This window comes from Somniosus microcephalus, chromosome 24, assembly GCF_052327205.1.
Source record: "Somniosus microcephalus isolate GS21.2 chromosome 24, FLI_Smic_1.0, whole genome shotgun sequence".
Taxonomy (NCBI): Eukaryota; Metazoa; Chordata; class Chondrichthyes; order Squaliformes; family Somniosidae; genus Somniosus; species Somniosus microcephalus.
Window position 1 is genome coordinate 26,074,060 of NC_141010.1, and position 17,554 is coordinate 26,091,613.

The following is a 17,554-nucleotide window of genomic DNA, read 5'->3' on the forward strand; positions in this document are numbered from 1 at the left end:
ATCAACATTTCATTGTGCAGTACACATGTCTGCTGCATATATGACATAAAAATTGAATTGAACTTTGTGTTCAATCTTCCTCGGAATCAACTGAACTCCTCATCACTCAGAGGTCCTCAGTTGTCCTCCTGGACAATCTGAATGAGCGCTGATTACTCAACTTTTTTGCTGAGCCTGGTAGCAAGCTTGCCTGTGCCCTTTCTCATTACAATTGACCTCTTTTAATTAAAACTTACTAATCCTTTAGCTATCATTTACCACAAACGATCAATATCCTGTAAAAGACAGAAATGTCGTTGACTTTAATCACATTTTTGGAGCTCTCATTCACTCTGGTTTTATTCACTACAGCTAATGTAAATAGAAATGTTCCCTCTTCCACCATAATGGAATTTGAAGGTAACAAATCCCATTAGGCTTTTTGAAAAGAAGTTCACAGCAACTGGCTATGCCAAAGACCGGAAACTGAGGCATGTCTAACCTTAGGGTAGCATTTTTTTTTTTAACACATGGATGAAAAAGGAAAAACTAGCACAGCAAGTGATGAGATTTATTTTTCTGCAGCAGAAGAAGTCTGCTGATTTACAAAAGAATCAGGTAAACTTTCTGCGTGGTCCACTAGTTCATAAGAGTCACGCATATTAGTCAGGCCGTACCAAAATACTATCCACTGTCCAGTTGTAAAGCTTCCATCGCACTGCTTGAAATACCTGCACAAGAAAAAGGCATGTCCATTGGTTGTGAACTGAAGTAGCTACAAAATGCACATCAACTCTTCAGAAAAAACTAATCAAAATGAGAAACAAGTGAATGAAAACAAGATAAAGTCAGGAATATGAAAAAGGATGAGTTAAAACAATGAGAAAGAAGCACAGTTATTCACAACACTTCTTTCTGAAGTGCAGCATTTAATCACTGTTGCAGCAGTCAGGGCGTCGTTCTACAATGACAGGCACATTGTAATACTAATTGGAAAATAAAATCCAAGATTGTGTTTTGGAAAGTGTGACATGTTTTAATTACTCTATATAATGGCAGTCCTGATCGAGAGAAACGACTTAAAAATCTGGTACTGAGACATGCAGACAAGGAAAGTCCCCGGTTGAATACACAGCCTCTCCTGAGCCTACTCAGCCATGGTACCAGTAGGCGTCATTAGAATTGGCCACAAATTGTCTCGATTACACAGTGTTTGGTGGGGGAGGGGGGTGAATTTTTTTTTTTTTTTTTTTTTTTAATTGTTCGTGGGATGTGGGTGTCGCTGGCAAGGCCAGCATTTATTGCCCGTCCCTAATTGCCCTTGAGAAGGTGGTGGTGAGCCACCTTCTTGAACCGCTGCAATCCGTGTGGTGCAGGTACTCCCACAGCACTGTTAGGGAGGGAGTTCCAGGATTTTGACCCAGCGACGATGAAGGATCAGCGATATATTTCCAAGTCAGGATGTTGTGTGATTGGAGGGGAACTTGGAGGTGGTCCTTGGAAGTGGTCATGTTCCCATGCGCCTGCTGCTCTTGTCCTTCTAGGTGGAAGAGGTCGCGGGTTTGGGAGGTGCTGCCAAAGAAGACTTGGCGAGTTGTTGCAGTGCACCTTGTAGATGGTACACACTGCAGTCACAGTGGTGGAGGGAGTGAATATTTAGGGTGGTGGATGGGGTGCCAATCAAATGGGCTGCTTTGTCCTGGATGGTGTCAAGCTCCTTGAGTGTTGTTGGAGCTGCACTCATCCAGGCAAGTGGAGAGTATTCCATCACACTCCTTACTTGTACCTTGTAGATGGTGGAAAGGCTTTGGGGAGTCAGGAGGTGAGACACTCACCGCAATTACCGAGCCTCTGACCTGCTCTTGTTGCCACAGTATTTATGTGGCTGGTCCAGTTAAGTTTCTGGTCAATGGTGACCCCCAGGATGTTGATGGTGGGGCTTTCGGCGATGGTAATGCCGTTGAATGTCAACGGTGGTTAGACTCTCGCTTGTTGGAGATAGTCATTGCCTGGCACTTGTGTGGCGTGAATGTTACCTGCCACTTATCATCCCAAACCTGAACGTCATCCAGGTCTTGTTGCATGCGGGCATGGACTGCTTCATTATCTGAGGGGTTGTGAATGGCACTGAACACTGTGCAGTCATCAGCGAACATCCCCGTTTCTGACCTTATGATGGAGGGAAGGTCATTGATGAAGCAGCTGAAGATGGTTGGGCCTAGGACACTGCCCTGAGGAACTCCTGCAGCAATATCCTGGGGCTGTGATGATTAACCTCCAACCACACAACCATCTTCCTTTGTGCTAGGTATGACTCTAGCCAGTGGAGAGTTTCCCCACCCCAATTCCCATTGACTTCAGTTTTACTAGGGCTCCTTGATGCCACACTCAGTCAAAGGCTGCCTTGATGTCAAGAGCAGTCACTCTCATCTCACCTCTGGAATTCAGCTCCTTTGTCCATGTTTGGACCAAGGCTGTAATAAGGTCAGGAGCAGAGTGGTCTTGGCAGAACCCAAACTGGGCATCAGTGAGCAGGTTATTGGTGAGTAAGTGCCGCTTGATAGCACTGTCGATGACACCTTCCATCACTTTGTTGATGATTGAGTAGACTGATGGGGCAGTAATTGGCCAGATTGGATTTGTCCTGCTTTTTGTGGACAGGACATACCTGGGCAGTTTTCCACATTGTCGGATAGATGCCAGTGTTGTAGCTGTACTGGAACAGCTTGGCTAGAGGCGCAGCTAGTTCTGGAGAACAAGTCTTCAGCACGACAGCCGGGATGTTGTCGGGGCCCATAGCCTTTGCTGTATCCAGTGCGCTCAGCTGTTTCTTGATATCTCGTGAAGTGAATCAATTGGCTGAAGACTGGCTTCTGTGATGGTGGGGACCTCAGGAGGAGGCCGATATGGATCATTCACTTGGCACTTCTGGCTGAAGATGGTTGCAAACGCTTCAGCCTTGTCTTTTGCACTCACGTGCTGGGCTCCACCATCATTGAGGATGGGGATATTCATGGAGCCTCCTCCTCCCGTTAGTTTAATGGTCCACCACCATTCACGACTGGATGTGGCAGGACTGCAGAGCTTTGATCTGATCTGTTGATTGTGGGATTGCTTAGCCCCATCTATAGCATGTTGCTTTCGCTGTTTAGCATGCATGTAGTCCTGTGTGGCAGCTTCCCCAGGTTGGCACCTCATTTTTAGGTATGCCTGGTGCTGCTCCTGGCATGCTCTTCTGCACTCCTCATTGAACCAGGGTTGGTCCCCTGGCTTGATGGTAATGGTAGAGTGAGGGCTATGCCGGGCCATGAGGTTACAGGTTGTGGTGGAATACAATTCTGCTGCTGCTGATGGCCCACAGCGCCTCATGGATGCCCAGTTTTGAGCTGCTAGATCTGTTCTGAATCTATCCCATTTAGAACAGTGGTAGTGTCACACAACACTTTGAAAGGGTGTCCTCAGTGTGAAGACGGGACTTCATCCACAAGGACTGTGCGGTGGTCACTGCTACCAATGCCGTCATGGACAGAGGCATCTGCGACAGGTAGACTGGCGAGGACGAGGTCAAGTAGGTTTTGCCCTCGTGTTGGTTCTCTCACCACCTGTCGCAGGCCCAGACTGACAGCTATGTCCTTCAGGACTCGGCCAGCTCGGTCAGTAGTGGTGCTACCGAGCCACTCTTGGTGATGGACAATCCAACCAGACATCCTGCTCCTAGCCACTAACAGTGACTGCTGCTGGAAAGTTGACATGCGAATGTCAGCTGAGGACAGCACTGTGAAGCTGCTCATGATCAAATAGTTCATTGACACCCACTGTCTAGAGTCACGTGTAAAGAATGGGCAGTTGGACACAATACCAGAGGGCTGTTAGCAGTAAGGGACTGTACCTCAGCATAAATAAAATGAGAAAATTGGGAGGAAAAAAAAATCTACTCGTCCAGATTTAATTGAACAAACACTGGTTCTAGATCAAGATCCCAAAAGAGAACATAGGCCCTGAATCTGTCGTGCCCTTTCTGTAACTAGCTGGAGTTACAAGAATTTTGTTTTGCATATTTTGTTACAATTTGGTTGATTAACAGTCAAGCCCGCTTGTACGCGGCATCGACTAGCCAAAATCGCATTCAGGTGGCTGTTGCATACAAGCAGGCTTACCTCTATAAATTAGTTTCTATGCCATTCTGGCTATCCAGTTCTGTCTGTGCCACTCAGTCTCTGCTTCGGTTTGCTGATGTGTGTCTGTACGTTACGCAAGTAAACATAACAGAAGATTAAGAAAAGCCAGACAGAGGCAGGAGGAACAAGAGTGGCAGAAGAAAAGGAAGAAAGACATTAGCAGAAGCAGGGGGAAATGAGGAAGGTAGCAGCAAAGGCAGGAAGAGTGAGGGGTGCAAAAAAGACACAACGGCAGTGGCAGAGGAATGGGTGAACTGGCAACAGAATTGTATGAATAGTGCCTGCCATAGCTCAATGGCAAAGTGCACTGCGCTATTTTTAGCTTGGTTCCTTTAGTTCTATGTAGCATTTGCTATTTAATCTAAATTTGAAACCCAGTTTCTAATTTAATAACTTTCATTTGTTTTTAGCACAAGCTGATGGGCTGTAGTATTGCTCAGGGGTAGTCTGTGATGGGAGCGTGGTTAAGCATTCTTAATAACACAGAATAGCAGGCGGTCAGAAAGCAGTGCATAGCGTGGAGGGTGGGAGGGGGCAGGGAGTGCAGCACAGCAGCAGGGGGTACTGAATTTTAAAATCAAAATGTTTGGGCCTCGAGGATAAATAGAGACCTACCTGTTTTAATAGTACTGGAATGCAAAGAACCATGACAGCAAGTGTTCTGAGAATTTTTGTTCCTGGATCTGATTTCCACTCAGAAGACTGTATTTGGGATGTGTCTTTAAAAGTTCCAGAGCTGTATTATGATCAGCTGCAAGACTGGCTTTTCATACAGCAAGCCAAGTCTTCCTGTGTGCAAGCTGCGTTCTGGTAGCTATCATTTGTCAGAGTGACACATACACTCTGACACGGATGCAGTGTGTGAATTGTAGCCCAGTGTGACACGCATGACGTGACACGGGTGCACTCTGGACATCTGTTAGTTGGTTGAGTCGCTTCACTTCCAAACCTGGAAATGTTAACAGACTTCAAGCCCCAGACATCTGAAGTGAGACAGGCCTCTGACTAGAAACCATCAAGAGAGACATTTCAAAGACCTCCAAAGAGAAACCTATAGATTTGTTTAAGGATACCAATTATTTACTGTAATTGATTTTTTTTAATGTTGGGAAATCTATTTTTGCTCTGAGGTGAATGATGAAACAAGATGCCAAACTTTCAAAAAATGTCACATTTTATTTGATAATCGCTCCTGTGAAGCACCTTAGGATGTTTTTCTACTTTAAGGAACTGCTGTTGAGTGATTTCATTGATTACCGTTCTTGTTTGTTAGTTGTTTTACAGGTTGCTGATCTTTGATTTTGTAATGTTTATACTTCTTTGGTGTTTCTTCATTGGTCATTTTCATTCTGGCTTTTCCCACTTTTGATGGGTATGCTCCTATCTGTTCAGCTGTGATTTAGTGCAGTTTTACAAACAATGACGGTTGAGGTGCAAATCCGACAAAAGGAATTGGTATGTGAGCCAAAATAATGACATCTGGAGTCGCAGACGTGTGCTAGATACGAGATTTCTAAACATATAGATTTATTGTTCCATTTAGGCTTCAAACAATAGTCCACACAATGAATTTTAATTCATTGTTAGACATGGGCAAGGCCACAGGTGTGATAATTCGTGTGAAGAAATATTTTGTTAAATCAGTTATTAATTGCTTCCAGAATGTGGACTTGCATTTATGTAGCGCATTTAACATAAAACATCCCAGGGTGCATCACGGGTATAATTAAAAAAAAGACGCCGAGCCACGGAAGGAGAAGTTGGAAGTGGTGACCAAAGGTTTGGTACAAGAGGTGGGTTTAATGAAGTTCTTAATTAAGGTGAAGAGTGAGGTGGAAAGGAGGGGTTTAGCGAGGGAATTCCAGAACATGGTGCCTGGGCGGCTGAAGGCATGGCCATCAATGGCGGGGCAAAGAGACATCTTTTGCATTTTGTGAAATTTTAACTTAATGATTGAAAAGTTCCACATTGCCTCAAGGCCGGTTAGGTTTGTTAGAGAAACAGCATCCAGGAGTTAGTGTCTCCCCAAGGGAGACAAATGTCGCAGTAAAGTCAGACTGGAAACTTTGATCTGGGGCAGTGGTCCAGGTTTAGACTGGTCTCACCATTCCTATTTCAAACAAACTTTTAAGGGCGAGTAAAATTAATTGCGTTTACTCTGGTGAAGATGGATATTTTATTTTTTTCTCCGCTGTGTAAATGTATAGTGCAATAAATTCAAACATAGTCATAAGTTGGTGAAATCTAGACCATATGTCTATGCTTGGTTATCTTGTAGAACATGACTATCAATGCTCAAATCCTGATGTACTGTTCAATACGAATGCAGTTGTGTTCCATAAACGGACACAATCCTGCTCTATGCACAATGTTATGCAACTGTCTCATGGTTCTTTGAATGTCCCTGTGAATACCCTGCAACCTCATCCTGACATGTAAAGTTTGTAGGCAGCAATGAATTATTATTATTTTTTTTAAAAGGAGTACAGTTGATAGATAAATGGTAAATTTAGAAAGTAATGTACCAGGGATTGATCCGGTTTGTTGCCCTCGACCTCCAGAAGAGCGAGTCAAAGTCCTGCCGAATACATTCCCATAACATCAGGCTGGTACCTTGGCCGCGTTTGTTTGTACTGACGACAAATTTGTCAAGGTACGGCATCCCATTCAGGACAGATTCTGTGGTGATAATTGCAGCAGCACTGTACCTGCGGCAACACAGACAGAAAACAGTTGCTGTGAGCTATTCAATTCCCATTCCTAGGTTATTAATTATTGAAGCAAATCATGTTGCATGCTGCAAGAATGCAGTCACTATTTTGACTGTATAATCAAAAACACCTTGCACAGAAAATGTGGCTAATTATGTTTAAACATACTGAGCAATTGTTTTCCAGCTAGAGAGAGGACCATAGTCCTGCTTCACTGATCAGATTCATGAGGTTAACCTGGTCTGCTTTACAATAAATTCAGACTTAGCCACAGCTGTATCGTTTTGCTTTGCACGGGACAATTAATTTAATTTTTCTACCCCATCTAAGTTTCTCACTACCACATTGCCGCCAGTCATGAGGGTCTGGAGAGAAGAGATATCCACTGACTGTGTCACAGCTGCAAGTGAAATCATTCCTCCTAGCTGTCAAGTAGGAAGACCAAATGTATTGCATCCCCCAAGGCCAGTTTCTGCTCTGTGCTGAGTTACTCTGTCTCAGTTGGGAATGACAAAAGAACCATCACAAGTTGGCCTGAGTGCCGGGGGGGGGGGGCGGGGGGGCGCGAGCGATTAGGGTTCCCATTCCTGATCACCTGCTGGAAAGTATACATACACAAACATCAGGTGAGGATGGGATTGGGCTCGGTTGCAACATTGCCCGTAGTTGGATAGCTTGCTGTCTGAGCTTATGACCTAGCCCAGTAAGATTAACGGTCTTCAGGAGAGGTGGAAGAAAAACTGCCAACAGCCATCAAGTAAGACGACCATAGGATGTTTCCCCTAGTGGGGGAATCTAGAACTAGGGGGCATAGTTTCAGAATAAGGGGTCGCCTATTTAAGATGGAGAGGAGGAGGAATTTCTTCCCTTAGAGGGTCGTGAATCTTTGGAATTCTCTACCCCAGAGAGCTGTGGAGGCGGAGTCATTGAATATATTCAAGGTGGAGATAGACAGATTTTTGAACTACAGGGGAGTCAAGGGTTATGGGGAGAGGGCGGGAAAGTGGTGTTGAGGCCAAGATTGGATCAGCCATGATCTTATTCAATGGCGGAGCAGGCTCGAGGAGCTGACTGGCTTACCCCTGCTCCTGTTTCTTATGTTCTTATTCCTCCTGTTTGGGATGGATTGTAACCTGAATGCCATTGACATTTCTTAGTGCACCTCTATTCTGCCTACGCTATGAGCTTGTGTCACTTTCCAGGTATCTTGAAGTCAACTGAAGCCAAGTGCAACCCTTGGCAGTTATTGAACTATTGAAATTAGAGAAAGCACTGCAAAGTGACAACAATCAGATACAGTAACAAAACTGAAAGGAAAGCTCTTACCCTTCAGACAAATAAATAGAATGTAGCTTGGGTTTCATTGCTGAAATGTAGTCCTCGTGTAGATCTTTCCCAAAAGATTTATTTATTAGTGATATTAGACGGGCCGTGTCTATTTCATCAAGGTTTGTGTATCTGCGAATGGGTTCGGCATTTTTGAATAGTGTCCCAGCTCCTGTAATAAATTGAAAAATATTTGCAATCATCATCTCTGGGCTGTCAGAGAGGTGATAGCTCCATCTTTTTCTCACCTCCTGAAAACATTGACCCGTAATTTCCGATAGGAGGCTTCCTGCGTGCGGGTGCCTCCTATCGGAAAAAAATCTACGCCCTTACCGGAGGGCTCCCGAGGTCCAGACACTTCCGCTCCTGGGCCTCTCCACAGTCGAAGTGCGCAGGGCCCACGTATCCCAGAGGTGCAGGTGGTTCGCAAGCGTCCCTGGGATCACGTGGGCCAGGCCAGCCAATAGAAGGGAATCTCCCTTCATACTTATATGAACGTAGATCACCCCAAAAAGACACTAAAACATTAAATAAATCATGTTTTTAAAATGAGTTAAAATTACATTAAATTAAATATTTTAAACAAATTTAATTTTTTGAAAAAAATTAAAGTTTTTTACGGGGCTAAAAATAAACTTACCTTTTTAAAAAGTATTTTTACATTATAAATGAGTTGAAAAAAAATTACTTTTTTTACTTTCTTCAACTCTTATGCTGGTAAAATGTGGGAAGTCACACAACACCAGGTTATAGTCCAACAGCTTTATTTGAAATCACAAGCTTTCGGAGCGCTGCTCCTTCGTCAGGTGAAGCCAGTATGCTGGTAAAAGCAGACCTTGCGCCTGCTTTTACCAGGCGTAAGATTTCTAAGGGTTTTCAGCGGGCGGAGGTTCTGCAGAAAGCAGAGGCCCTTCTCCAGGGCAGGTGTCCGATCTGTCAAGAGGATTGTTGACAGATCAGAAGTGCCAGTTTTCAGCGCATGCCTGAAACCGGCATTTCCGATGTCCCTACGGGTGTGTACACAGCCCATACACACCCGTAGGCATCGGAAAATACAGGCCATCATGTTTCTTGCTAGGTTACACTGCCACAGGTACCAGGCACACTCTGTAGCTCACCTAAGTGGCCACTATTCATAAGCCAGGCCCAATTCTGTCCCCGTACAGTATCGACTCATGCACATTTCCAGAGGAGGTCGCTGGACATTAAACACAAACCCCAGCCAATTTTTCCCTCGCTAACTCGGGGAACTAGCACCCCATCCCAGCTAAAATTAGCTATTTTAGCACAGACTGTGGATTGAACCTGGGATTTTCTTAATCTACTTACTGAATAAACTTACTGAGCCATTAGAAAAAGTCAAGAAAGAATCTCGATAAACTTTAAAAAAATTTTGCCTATTGATTTTCAGCACGTTTCTGTTTATACAGTGAACACTGAAGAACTTATGGAAGAGTTTCTGAATATTACCATATGGGAGCTGAATTAACATGAATAGATAATATAACTAATAATGGTAACTTTGAGGACATAGACATACATGGAATGTTCATAACACCAGTAGGATCAATGGGGTTGGGGGCAATTGTAGGAGGGAAGGGAGAATCCATGGGAACCCCATCTGCACTAATGCAGCGGGGTTGATGAAGGCTTTCTAGAATCACCAATGGGGGGAATTTTGCCGGCGCTCAGGGTGGTTTTGTAGGCGAGATATCTGGCAAAATCGCAAAGAATGACAGCCGGTCGGAAATCTGCTGTAAACCCGCTGTCAACCCGCCCCCAAACAATCTTCCCAGGTGTTGGGTCCCCGATTTGCGCATGGACCAGACACCTAGCGGCGGGAAGAGGATTATAGCCACTTAACTGCTTGTTAACAGGTTGTTAACAGGCAGTTAAGAGGCTTTTTACAATTTTGACAGGTCTACTGCGGGCTTCCCGACATCCGGACACCATGCCAGGTAACTGTGGCGTGCTGTGGGTCTACTGTTATGTTTCTGCATTGATGACAGCTGCAGAAGCGGTGTGAAGGATCCAATGGTGCACTGGTGAGTTTCAGAGGTAGAAAATGTTGGGAAAATCGTTTTTAATGTATTTATACTTTTCTGTAGGTGACAAGTTTTGGATTGTGTGTGTAGTCCCACCTCAATGGGAGAACCTCTCTCACCAGTGACATATCGCTTCTGTAACCTCACCTGTAGCTGCCATCTGTTCTAGCCTAAGGAGGGAGTCACTGGAGAGCCTGGGTGCAAGAGCTCACCTTTGTACAGTGATTGTCAGTGTTTGCAGCACCCCAATGCTGTCAAACACTGAGAAATGAGCTGTCAAAAAAATTGTGCGTGGCCCCTTTAAGAAAACCGGCAGATGGCGCATCATCAACTGACGTTATCTGACACCGGCTTCCTCTTAACGGGCCGGCAAGCCCGCAGGGCGGGCTTAACAAGGCCAATTGATGCAAAACTGCGTCCGATGTCATTGGGGGTGGGACTGGAACCCGGAAGGCAGCTGTCCCGTTCCCAAGTCGCCTCGGACTGAAAAATCGCGGCCAATGTGTCGGTCAAGACATTTAGTCCTAGGTAACATCTACAGTTAAGGTTATATTACCAATGTCATCCCAGTATTTTAGGAAGGGAGAAAGTTAATCTGGCACAACTGGAGCACACACACACACACATACATATATATATTTCTGATCAGACTGCAACAGCATATAGGCCGAGAAATTAGCCATCGCTAAAAATCTGCTGGTGCCACAGTGGGCTGGAGTTAACGGCTGCCGAATGTAATGGTGCTGGCAGGACTGGGATTTTGGCGCTGGTTGCTAATTAACATTAGCCCTGTGCTAAACTTGCCATACAAGGCCGTTTTCGTGGTGGTAGTGCAAACAGGAGGCCTAACATAGCGTCACTGCAGCAAGAACAGCCTTCTCTTAAAGCAAGGCTGTCATTTTACAAAGCAAGTGTGGTCCCTTAAAGGCGAACTGCCTTCTAAAATGAAAAAAATAAAAATCATGTACAAATTGGCAGTTTTTAGCCCTTACAGCTTAACTGCCTTCTGAAAAAAAATTAACATTAAAAGTTATTCCCAAGTGGGAGTCTTCAGCTTTTAAAGCTGAATTGCCATCTGCACCTAAAAAAAGGGAAAAGTGCTTCAGCACTAACACATATGACTCAGCAAGCCAGGGAAGGGGCACCCAGGGTCTTGCACACAGCACTCTAGCTTTGTGCAAGGGTTCAACACTGCAAGAGAGGTCCTCTACCCACAGGGGCCAGGAGGCCCTCCAGAAAGAAGGATGTGGGACCAGATCACCGAGGCCATCACTGCGTCACCCCCACGATCTGGCTCCAGTGCCCAAAGCAGCTTCATGACCTCCGACCAGTGGTCAAGGTCAGTGAATGCATCTTCAAATGCCGTCTCCTAACAACTGTACCACTAGCCGCGACCACTCCTCAATGCATGACTCCCCACCCATCACTCACCTACCAACAATCTGTACCAAACATGAGGCACACCTCCCCTTCCTAGTTTCACTTCACGCCCTTGGAGGAGATGGTGCTGGCCATTCTTGGCAGGGGCATGGCTGAGCCCTTGGCCAGCAGTGGGGCTGAAAGGATACAAGATGCTGGTATCCTCAAATGTTATCCTCCTTCTCACATGAGCCTCTTGCTTTCCTGCCCTCCCCTCACCACAACTCCACCCTTGTGCCTTTCTCATTTCACACACCCAAGAAAAGCAGCCTGCCCAGCTAGTGGTTGGCCAAGGAGAGAGAAGAAACACCGCCACTCGATTTCACACTCCCAGCCATCAGCTCCTCAAGGTCAATCAACAAGGCCATTTAGTGTCCCCCACTGAAAATCTGTGAGCTGATGCTGGAAATCTGAAATAAAAGCAGAAAATGCTGGAAATACTCAGGTCAGGCAGCACTTCTACCCGAGATGTAAACTCTGTTTTTCTCTCCACGGATGCTGCCTAACCTGCTGAGTATTTCCAGCATTTACTGTCTTCGCAGAGGCCTTCCTTTATCATCTGAGGCCCTGCAAGCGTCCAGCAGCACTCCCTGCACACTTTAAAAACTTTTAACATGTATTGCCCCAAGCCACTACTTCAATAAAATATTAAAAATCCAGTCCAAATGCTTAAATCCAAACTTACTTGAAAGATGTGTGTGTCCCTTTAAGAAGTGCTGACAGCATCTGTGTCAGTCTGCTGCACGCTCGCTTTTCAGAGCGATCTTAGGACCCAGCGATAAACTCAGCACAAAAGGTCCAAGTTCACAGAGTGTGATGTTAAGGGGTCACGCTCTCCATATTTGCATATCCAGGGCCAGCGTTGCTATCGGCAGCGCTAAAGCCTTCGCCAAAACAACTGCCGCCAAATCCCGCGCCAGAGAAAGGCGTTAGAGTGGCGGCAGCCATCTTTTTCTGGAAACCATTGGTAACTCGTGGCGGTAAGGTAGGGAATTTCTAGGCCATAGTCTTTGGATCCGGCAAGACAATGTTTGTAAAATTGCCTGGCACCACATGACTGGGATGAATCACTGTCCACCATATAGAAGGCAACCAAGAAGTAAACCCCATATTCATATTTTAAAGCAATCTTTTTGGAGTAGATAAGGGTCGATAGCTATCTTTTCATGGATCTAACCTCACTCAGAAATATAGTCCAAAACATCTGAATTTGTGACCCAGTATAGAATATATGGAAGAGGCCAGCGGCTTACCCACAATCTTCTAACATATTTCATGAGGATCCAGCAGTGGATTCATACTGTAGTATAGTAAGCACAGTGCAAGATTTTTAACTGGCTCTCTCTCACCTATTACAGATAAAGACCAATACAAGCTCTTTCCAGAAAGTATAAGGGGAATTAATAAATCCTCTCAAATAAACATACATGGTATTGTTACTGGCTCTATACAAGTTCCAGATTTTGAGTGGTTTTCACTGCTAAACACCTGGTCCATTTTAAGAGAAAATGGTTTTGATACAAAAAACACTGGTTACCACATTATGTGATATCATTTATAACACAGGAAAGGAAACCAAAAGAACAGAGATCTACAGTGTACGCATCTTAGTTATCAAGATAGACTAAAAGAGCTGGGACTCTACACTTTAGGGAAGTGTAGATTTGGGGGTGATCTAATTGAGATTTATAAGATGATGAAGGGAATAGATTGTGTTTAAGTTGACAGTTTGGGGGCGATTTTCTCAGCCCCGAGGAGGCGGGGATGGAGGTGGGACTGCCAGAAAAATGGCAGAATTTGGGGGCGGGTGGCAAATCTGCCCCCAACCCGCCTCCATGCCATCTTCCCAGGAGGTGGGTTGCCATCCCGCGCCGGGTCCTGTCTCCTTGGAGACGGGAAGCTATTAAAGCCTATTAACTGCCTGTTAACAGGTAGCAAATAGGATTATCTCGTTTTTGCTCTCAAGTGCGGGCTTCCCGACAGCTCCAAAACCCGCCAGCGAGGCGAGTACTGGATCTGCGGGGGGGGGGGGGGGGGGGGGGGTGCAAAAGTGTGGTGTGAAGGTAAGTGATGGGTGCAAGAGTGTAGGTGAGTATCTGAGGTAAGTCCCAAGTGTTTTAAAAAGTGTACTTACCTTTGTTTCTTCCTGCAGGCTTCAGTCGGTTTCTATATGGAGAGTCTCGCACCTCCGTGTTGCAGATGAGAGATGGCCGTTGCATTCTCACATGCAACAACCATCTAATTTCTGTAAAAGAAGGAAGGTTGATGAGGTCTTGTATGCAAGACCTCATCAAACTACACAGAATGTCAGTGTTTGACAGCTTCACCGAGCTGTCAAACGATGACATTTCTTCTTTCAAAAATTCTTGACAGATGACACGTCGACGTGCTCTGCAACCAGCTTCCCCCTAATTGGCCTGCTGAGCCCACCGGGCGGGCTTAACAAGGTCAATCAGGGGAAAATCCTGCTGGTTGGCCAGAAGCTGATGGAGGCGGGACTGAAACCTGACAAGTGGGAGTCCCGCCTCCAAAAGCTCCCATTGAGAAAATCGCCCCCGTTGTTCCAATTAAATAGGTTAGGGAGAACCAAGAGTCACAATTTGAAGTTGTACAAGGCCAGATATAGGTTAGATGTCTGGAGGCAGTTCTTTGAGAATAGTGGGCCTCTGGAACAGGCTGCCAGCTCATGATGTGGACGCCGATTCGCTGAACTCCTTCAAGCGAGGGCTGGACCAGTTTCTGGCTGGGGCAGAGATGACCTCATACAAAAGATAGGTACTGCATAGCATTATTAGTGTCAGTGATTTCCTGGACTAGTTTTGATCATGTGGGGTGGGGGGGGGTGCGTTGGAGAGGAATTTCCCAGATTTTTTTCTTCCAAAGTGGCCTGGGTTGTTCCAGTAGATCGCATGGTTTGGGTGGGGTGGGCATTATATATATTGTGATGCACAAGATATCACAATTGATCTGTGTATGGTGCAATCTTCTGCTCTTGACTAGCAGCTTGGAGGCCATTAATGCTCTGGCTGGCCCATGTACACCGACGGCTAACTTATGATTACGACAATAAATAAGACGTCAGACTTGCACGCCTCAAAGCGCTATACTTTTTTGAAGTGTAGTCGCTGTTGTAATGTGGGAAATGCGGCAGCCAATTAGTGCACAGCAAGCTCCCACAAACAGCAATGTGATAATGATCAAATAATCCATTGATTGAGGGATAAATATTGGCCAGGACACTGGGGATAACTCCTGTGCTCTTCTAAATAGTGCTGTGGGATCTTTTACGTCCACCTGAGAGAGCAGACGAGGCTCATTTTAACTGAAAGACGGCACCTTCGACAGTGCGGCACTCTCTCAGTACTGCACTGGAGTGTCAGCCTATATTTTTGTGCTCAAGTCTGTGGAGTGGGGTTTGAACCCACAACCTTCTGACTCAGAGGTGAGAGTGCGACCAACTGAGCCACGGCTGACACCCACTGATGATAATGGGAACCCTTGGCATGTTCCTCTAGATCAAGGGTGTTCAGAGTGCAGTCCATGGGCCACATAGGCCAGGTCCTGGCACTAGGCCCTCAAAGCTCATGTAACTCAATTTTATTTGTACTTCTATTTCTAATTCAGTGGCTTATCCTGTTCGAGTCTTGCGAGCTTGCAAATTTGGAAAGGGCTATTCTTAGTGCTGTTGCCTGACTGGTGGATAAATCAGAACATTAAGATCTATTACCATGAGAAACTGAGATACATGTAATTTAAATAGGAACTTGAGCTTAAGTTTTATATGTTCTCCCTGAAACTCCACGATACAAGCCTGTACAGCCCAGAGACCAAAAGCTTGGATACTCCTGCTCTAGCTAGGCTCAGAATCCAACCTGTTAGTGGATACCCATGAACTGGTTTAGGTTATAGGCAAAAGATCTATTTATATACACTGAACTCTATCTTCAGTTAGCTCCTCGAGAATCTGCTTTCATCGTAAATGTTTTTCCTGCATCAAGAAGGGCGCCCCTAAACATAGCCATATTTGTGAATTATATTAAATATTGTGCATTATTCAGGGACTACACTGCACTCTCCAATAAAGATGAATCAGCTTGGTAATCAAATTGATCAGGAAAAGAGAATTTTAACTGGAACTGTTATCTCAATTTTAAAATGATTTGGGTTTGAATAAGGCACATCAGGATAGATATATTTGTCCTTCTTAAAGATAAAGATTGCCAAATGTCTTGCTAAATGGTGATGGTGAGTGTCTCGTGCTATTTTACATACTTGGTAATATCTGGAACATGCATCTCAGCCCAATGGCGATCTCTGCCTGCATAGAACCTATAGCTTGTTGTATCTCCTAGACAGGAATGGGGGAATCTAATTGATTCCTATCCATATTGTCATGCTACGGAGAAGAAACCTGCCAATTAACTATCACTGTTAAATAATATTCATAGTTTGGAATCATACAGTGCCTTTTACAATGAATTAAATACTTCCTTAATTACCTAGATTCCCTTGAAACCTGGTCACTCTGCAGTCAACATAGGTGGAATAGTTACCTCTAGACTTGACTATTCCAAAGCTCTCCTGACTGGGCTCCCATCTTCCAACTGACACAAACTTGAGCTGATCCAAAACTCTGCTGCCCATATCCTAACTCGCACCAAGTACCATTCACACATCACCCCTGTGCTCACTGGCCTACATTGGCTCCCGGGCCAGCAACAACTCAATTTTTAAAATTCTCATCCTTGTTTTCAAGTTCCTCCATGGCCTCACCCCTCCCCATCTCTGTAACCTACTCCAGCCCCACAACCGTCTGACATCTCTGTGCCTCTCCAATTATGGCCTCTTGTGCATCCCCGATTTTAATCGCTGCACCATTGGCGGCCGTGCCTTCAGCTGCCTAGGCCCTAAGCGCTGGAATTCCCTCCCTAAACCGCTCTTCCTCCCTCTCTTCCATTCCCCTGAAAGCAGAGGTTGAACGCGTGCGCGGGGGAGGCAGCGCGTGCGCATTGAACTTGTGTGTTTTTAAAAAAATATGTTTTTTTACAGGTTTTCCGTGAGGGTAAGCCTACAGAATTTAGAAATGTAAAAAGCAGGCGTAAGGCCTGCTTTTTATGAGGTAAGTGGTGAATTAATTAAAATTAAAACATTTTTTCCCCACAGGTTTATTATTTTTAAATACTTTAAAGCAAGGTAAGTTTACTTTTAGCCCTGTTAGAATATAAAATTATTTTTTTTCAAAAATTTAAATTGTTTAAAATAGTTATTTCATGTAATTTATAGTTTATTTAAAAAGTGATTTAAATTTTTTTTTTGAAGGTTTAGTGCTATTTTGGGGCCGTAGTATTTAAGTCTTGACAGCACTTCCTGTCAAGACTTATGAATGGAGCATTCCCTGCTCCGATTGGCTGCCCATGGCCCACGTGATCCCAGGGGACGCTTCGAACTAACTGCGCCCTGGGATACGCAAGCACTGCGCGCCAGCAGCTGGACCAGGCCCCGGATCGGAATTCCACGGGGCCCTACAGCTCAACTGCCGGCACGCAAGGTAAGCCCCCGACCCGAATTTCTGGGCCAATATCTCCTTATGTGGCTCGGTGTCAAATTTTGTTTGATAACGCTCCTGTGAAGCAACTTGGGTTGTTTTACTACGTTAAAGGTGGCATATAAATGCAAGTTGTTGTTGTAGTGTGATCTTATTTGTTGTTCACAAAGCAAAGAAGTCATGTGAGCATTTGTAAATCTTATACCCATTCTGTCTACAGTTGGAAGAAGCTATCTCTCTCCATAACTGTACAAGAAACAAATGAGTGATTTAAATGGGGTTTTTTTTTGTATGTGGATTGTTAACCTTTTCCATTTGGAGTCACCAACTCCAAAAAATCATCCTCGCACC

At 44.9% G+C, this 17,554-nt stretch overlaps 1 protein-coding gene across 5 annotated transcripts in view; it reads right to left on the minus strand.

Annotated features, from left to right (window-relative positions):
• Window positions 1-536: 536 nt before the first annotated feature.
• The window catches only part of nags (N-acetylglutamate synthase), a 49,089-nt gene continuing 32,071 nt past the window's right edge, over window positions 537-17,554 (minus strand). For 4 of the 5 annotated variants that reach the window (XM_085966345.1, XM_085966346.1, XM_085966347.1 and 1 more), the window contains 3 exons: window positions 8,195-8,366; window positions 6,683-6,865; window positions 537-710 (listed from right to left, as the gene is read on the minus strand). In XM_085966345.1, coding sequence (XP_085822471.1) covers window positions 551-710; window positions 6,683-6,865; window positions 8,195-8,366 — 515 coding nt within the window. In that variant the 3' untranslated portion in view covers window positions 537-550. Of the gene's footprint in view, window positions 711-4,136; window positions 4,221-6,682; window positions 6,866-8,194; window positions 8,367-17,554 lie in introns of all 5 variants that reach the window. The other variant, XR_015073451.1, reaches the window with a different exon arrangement.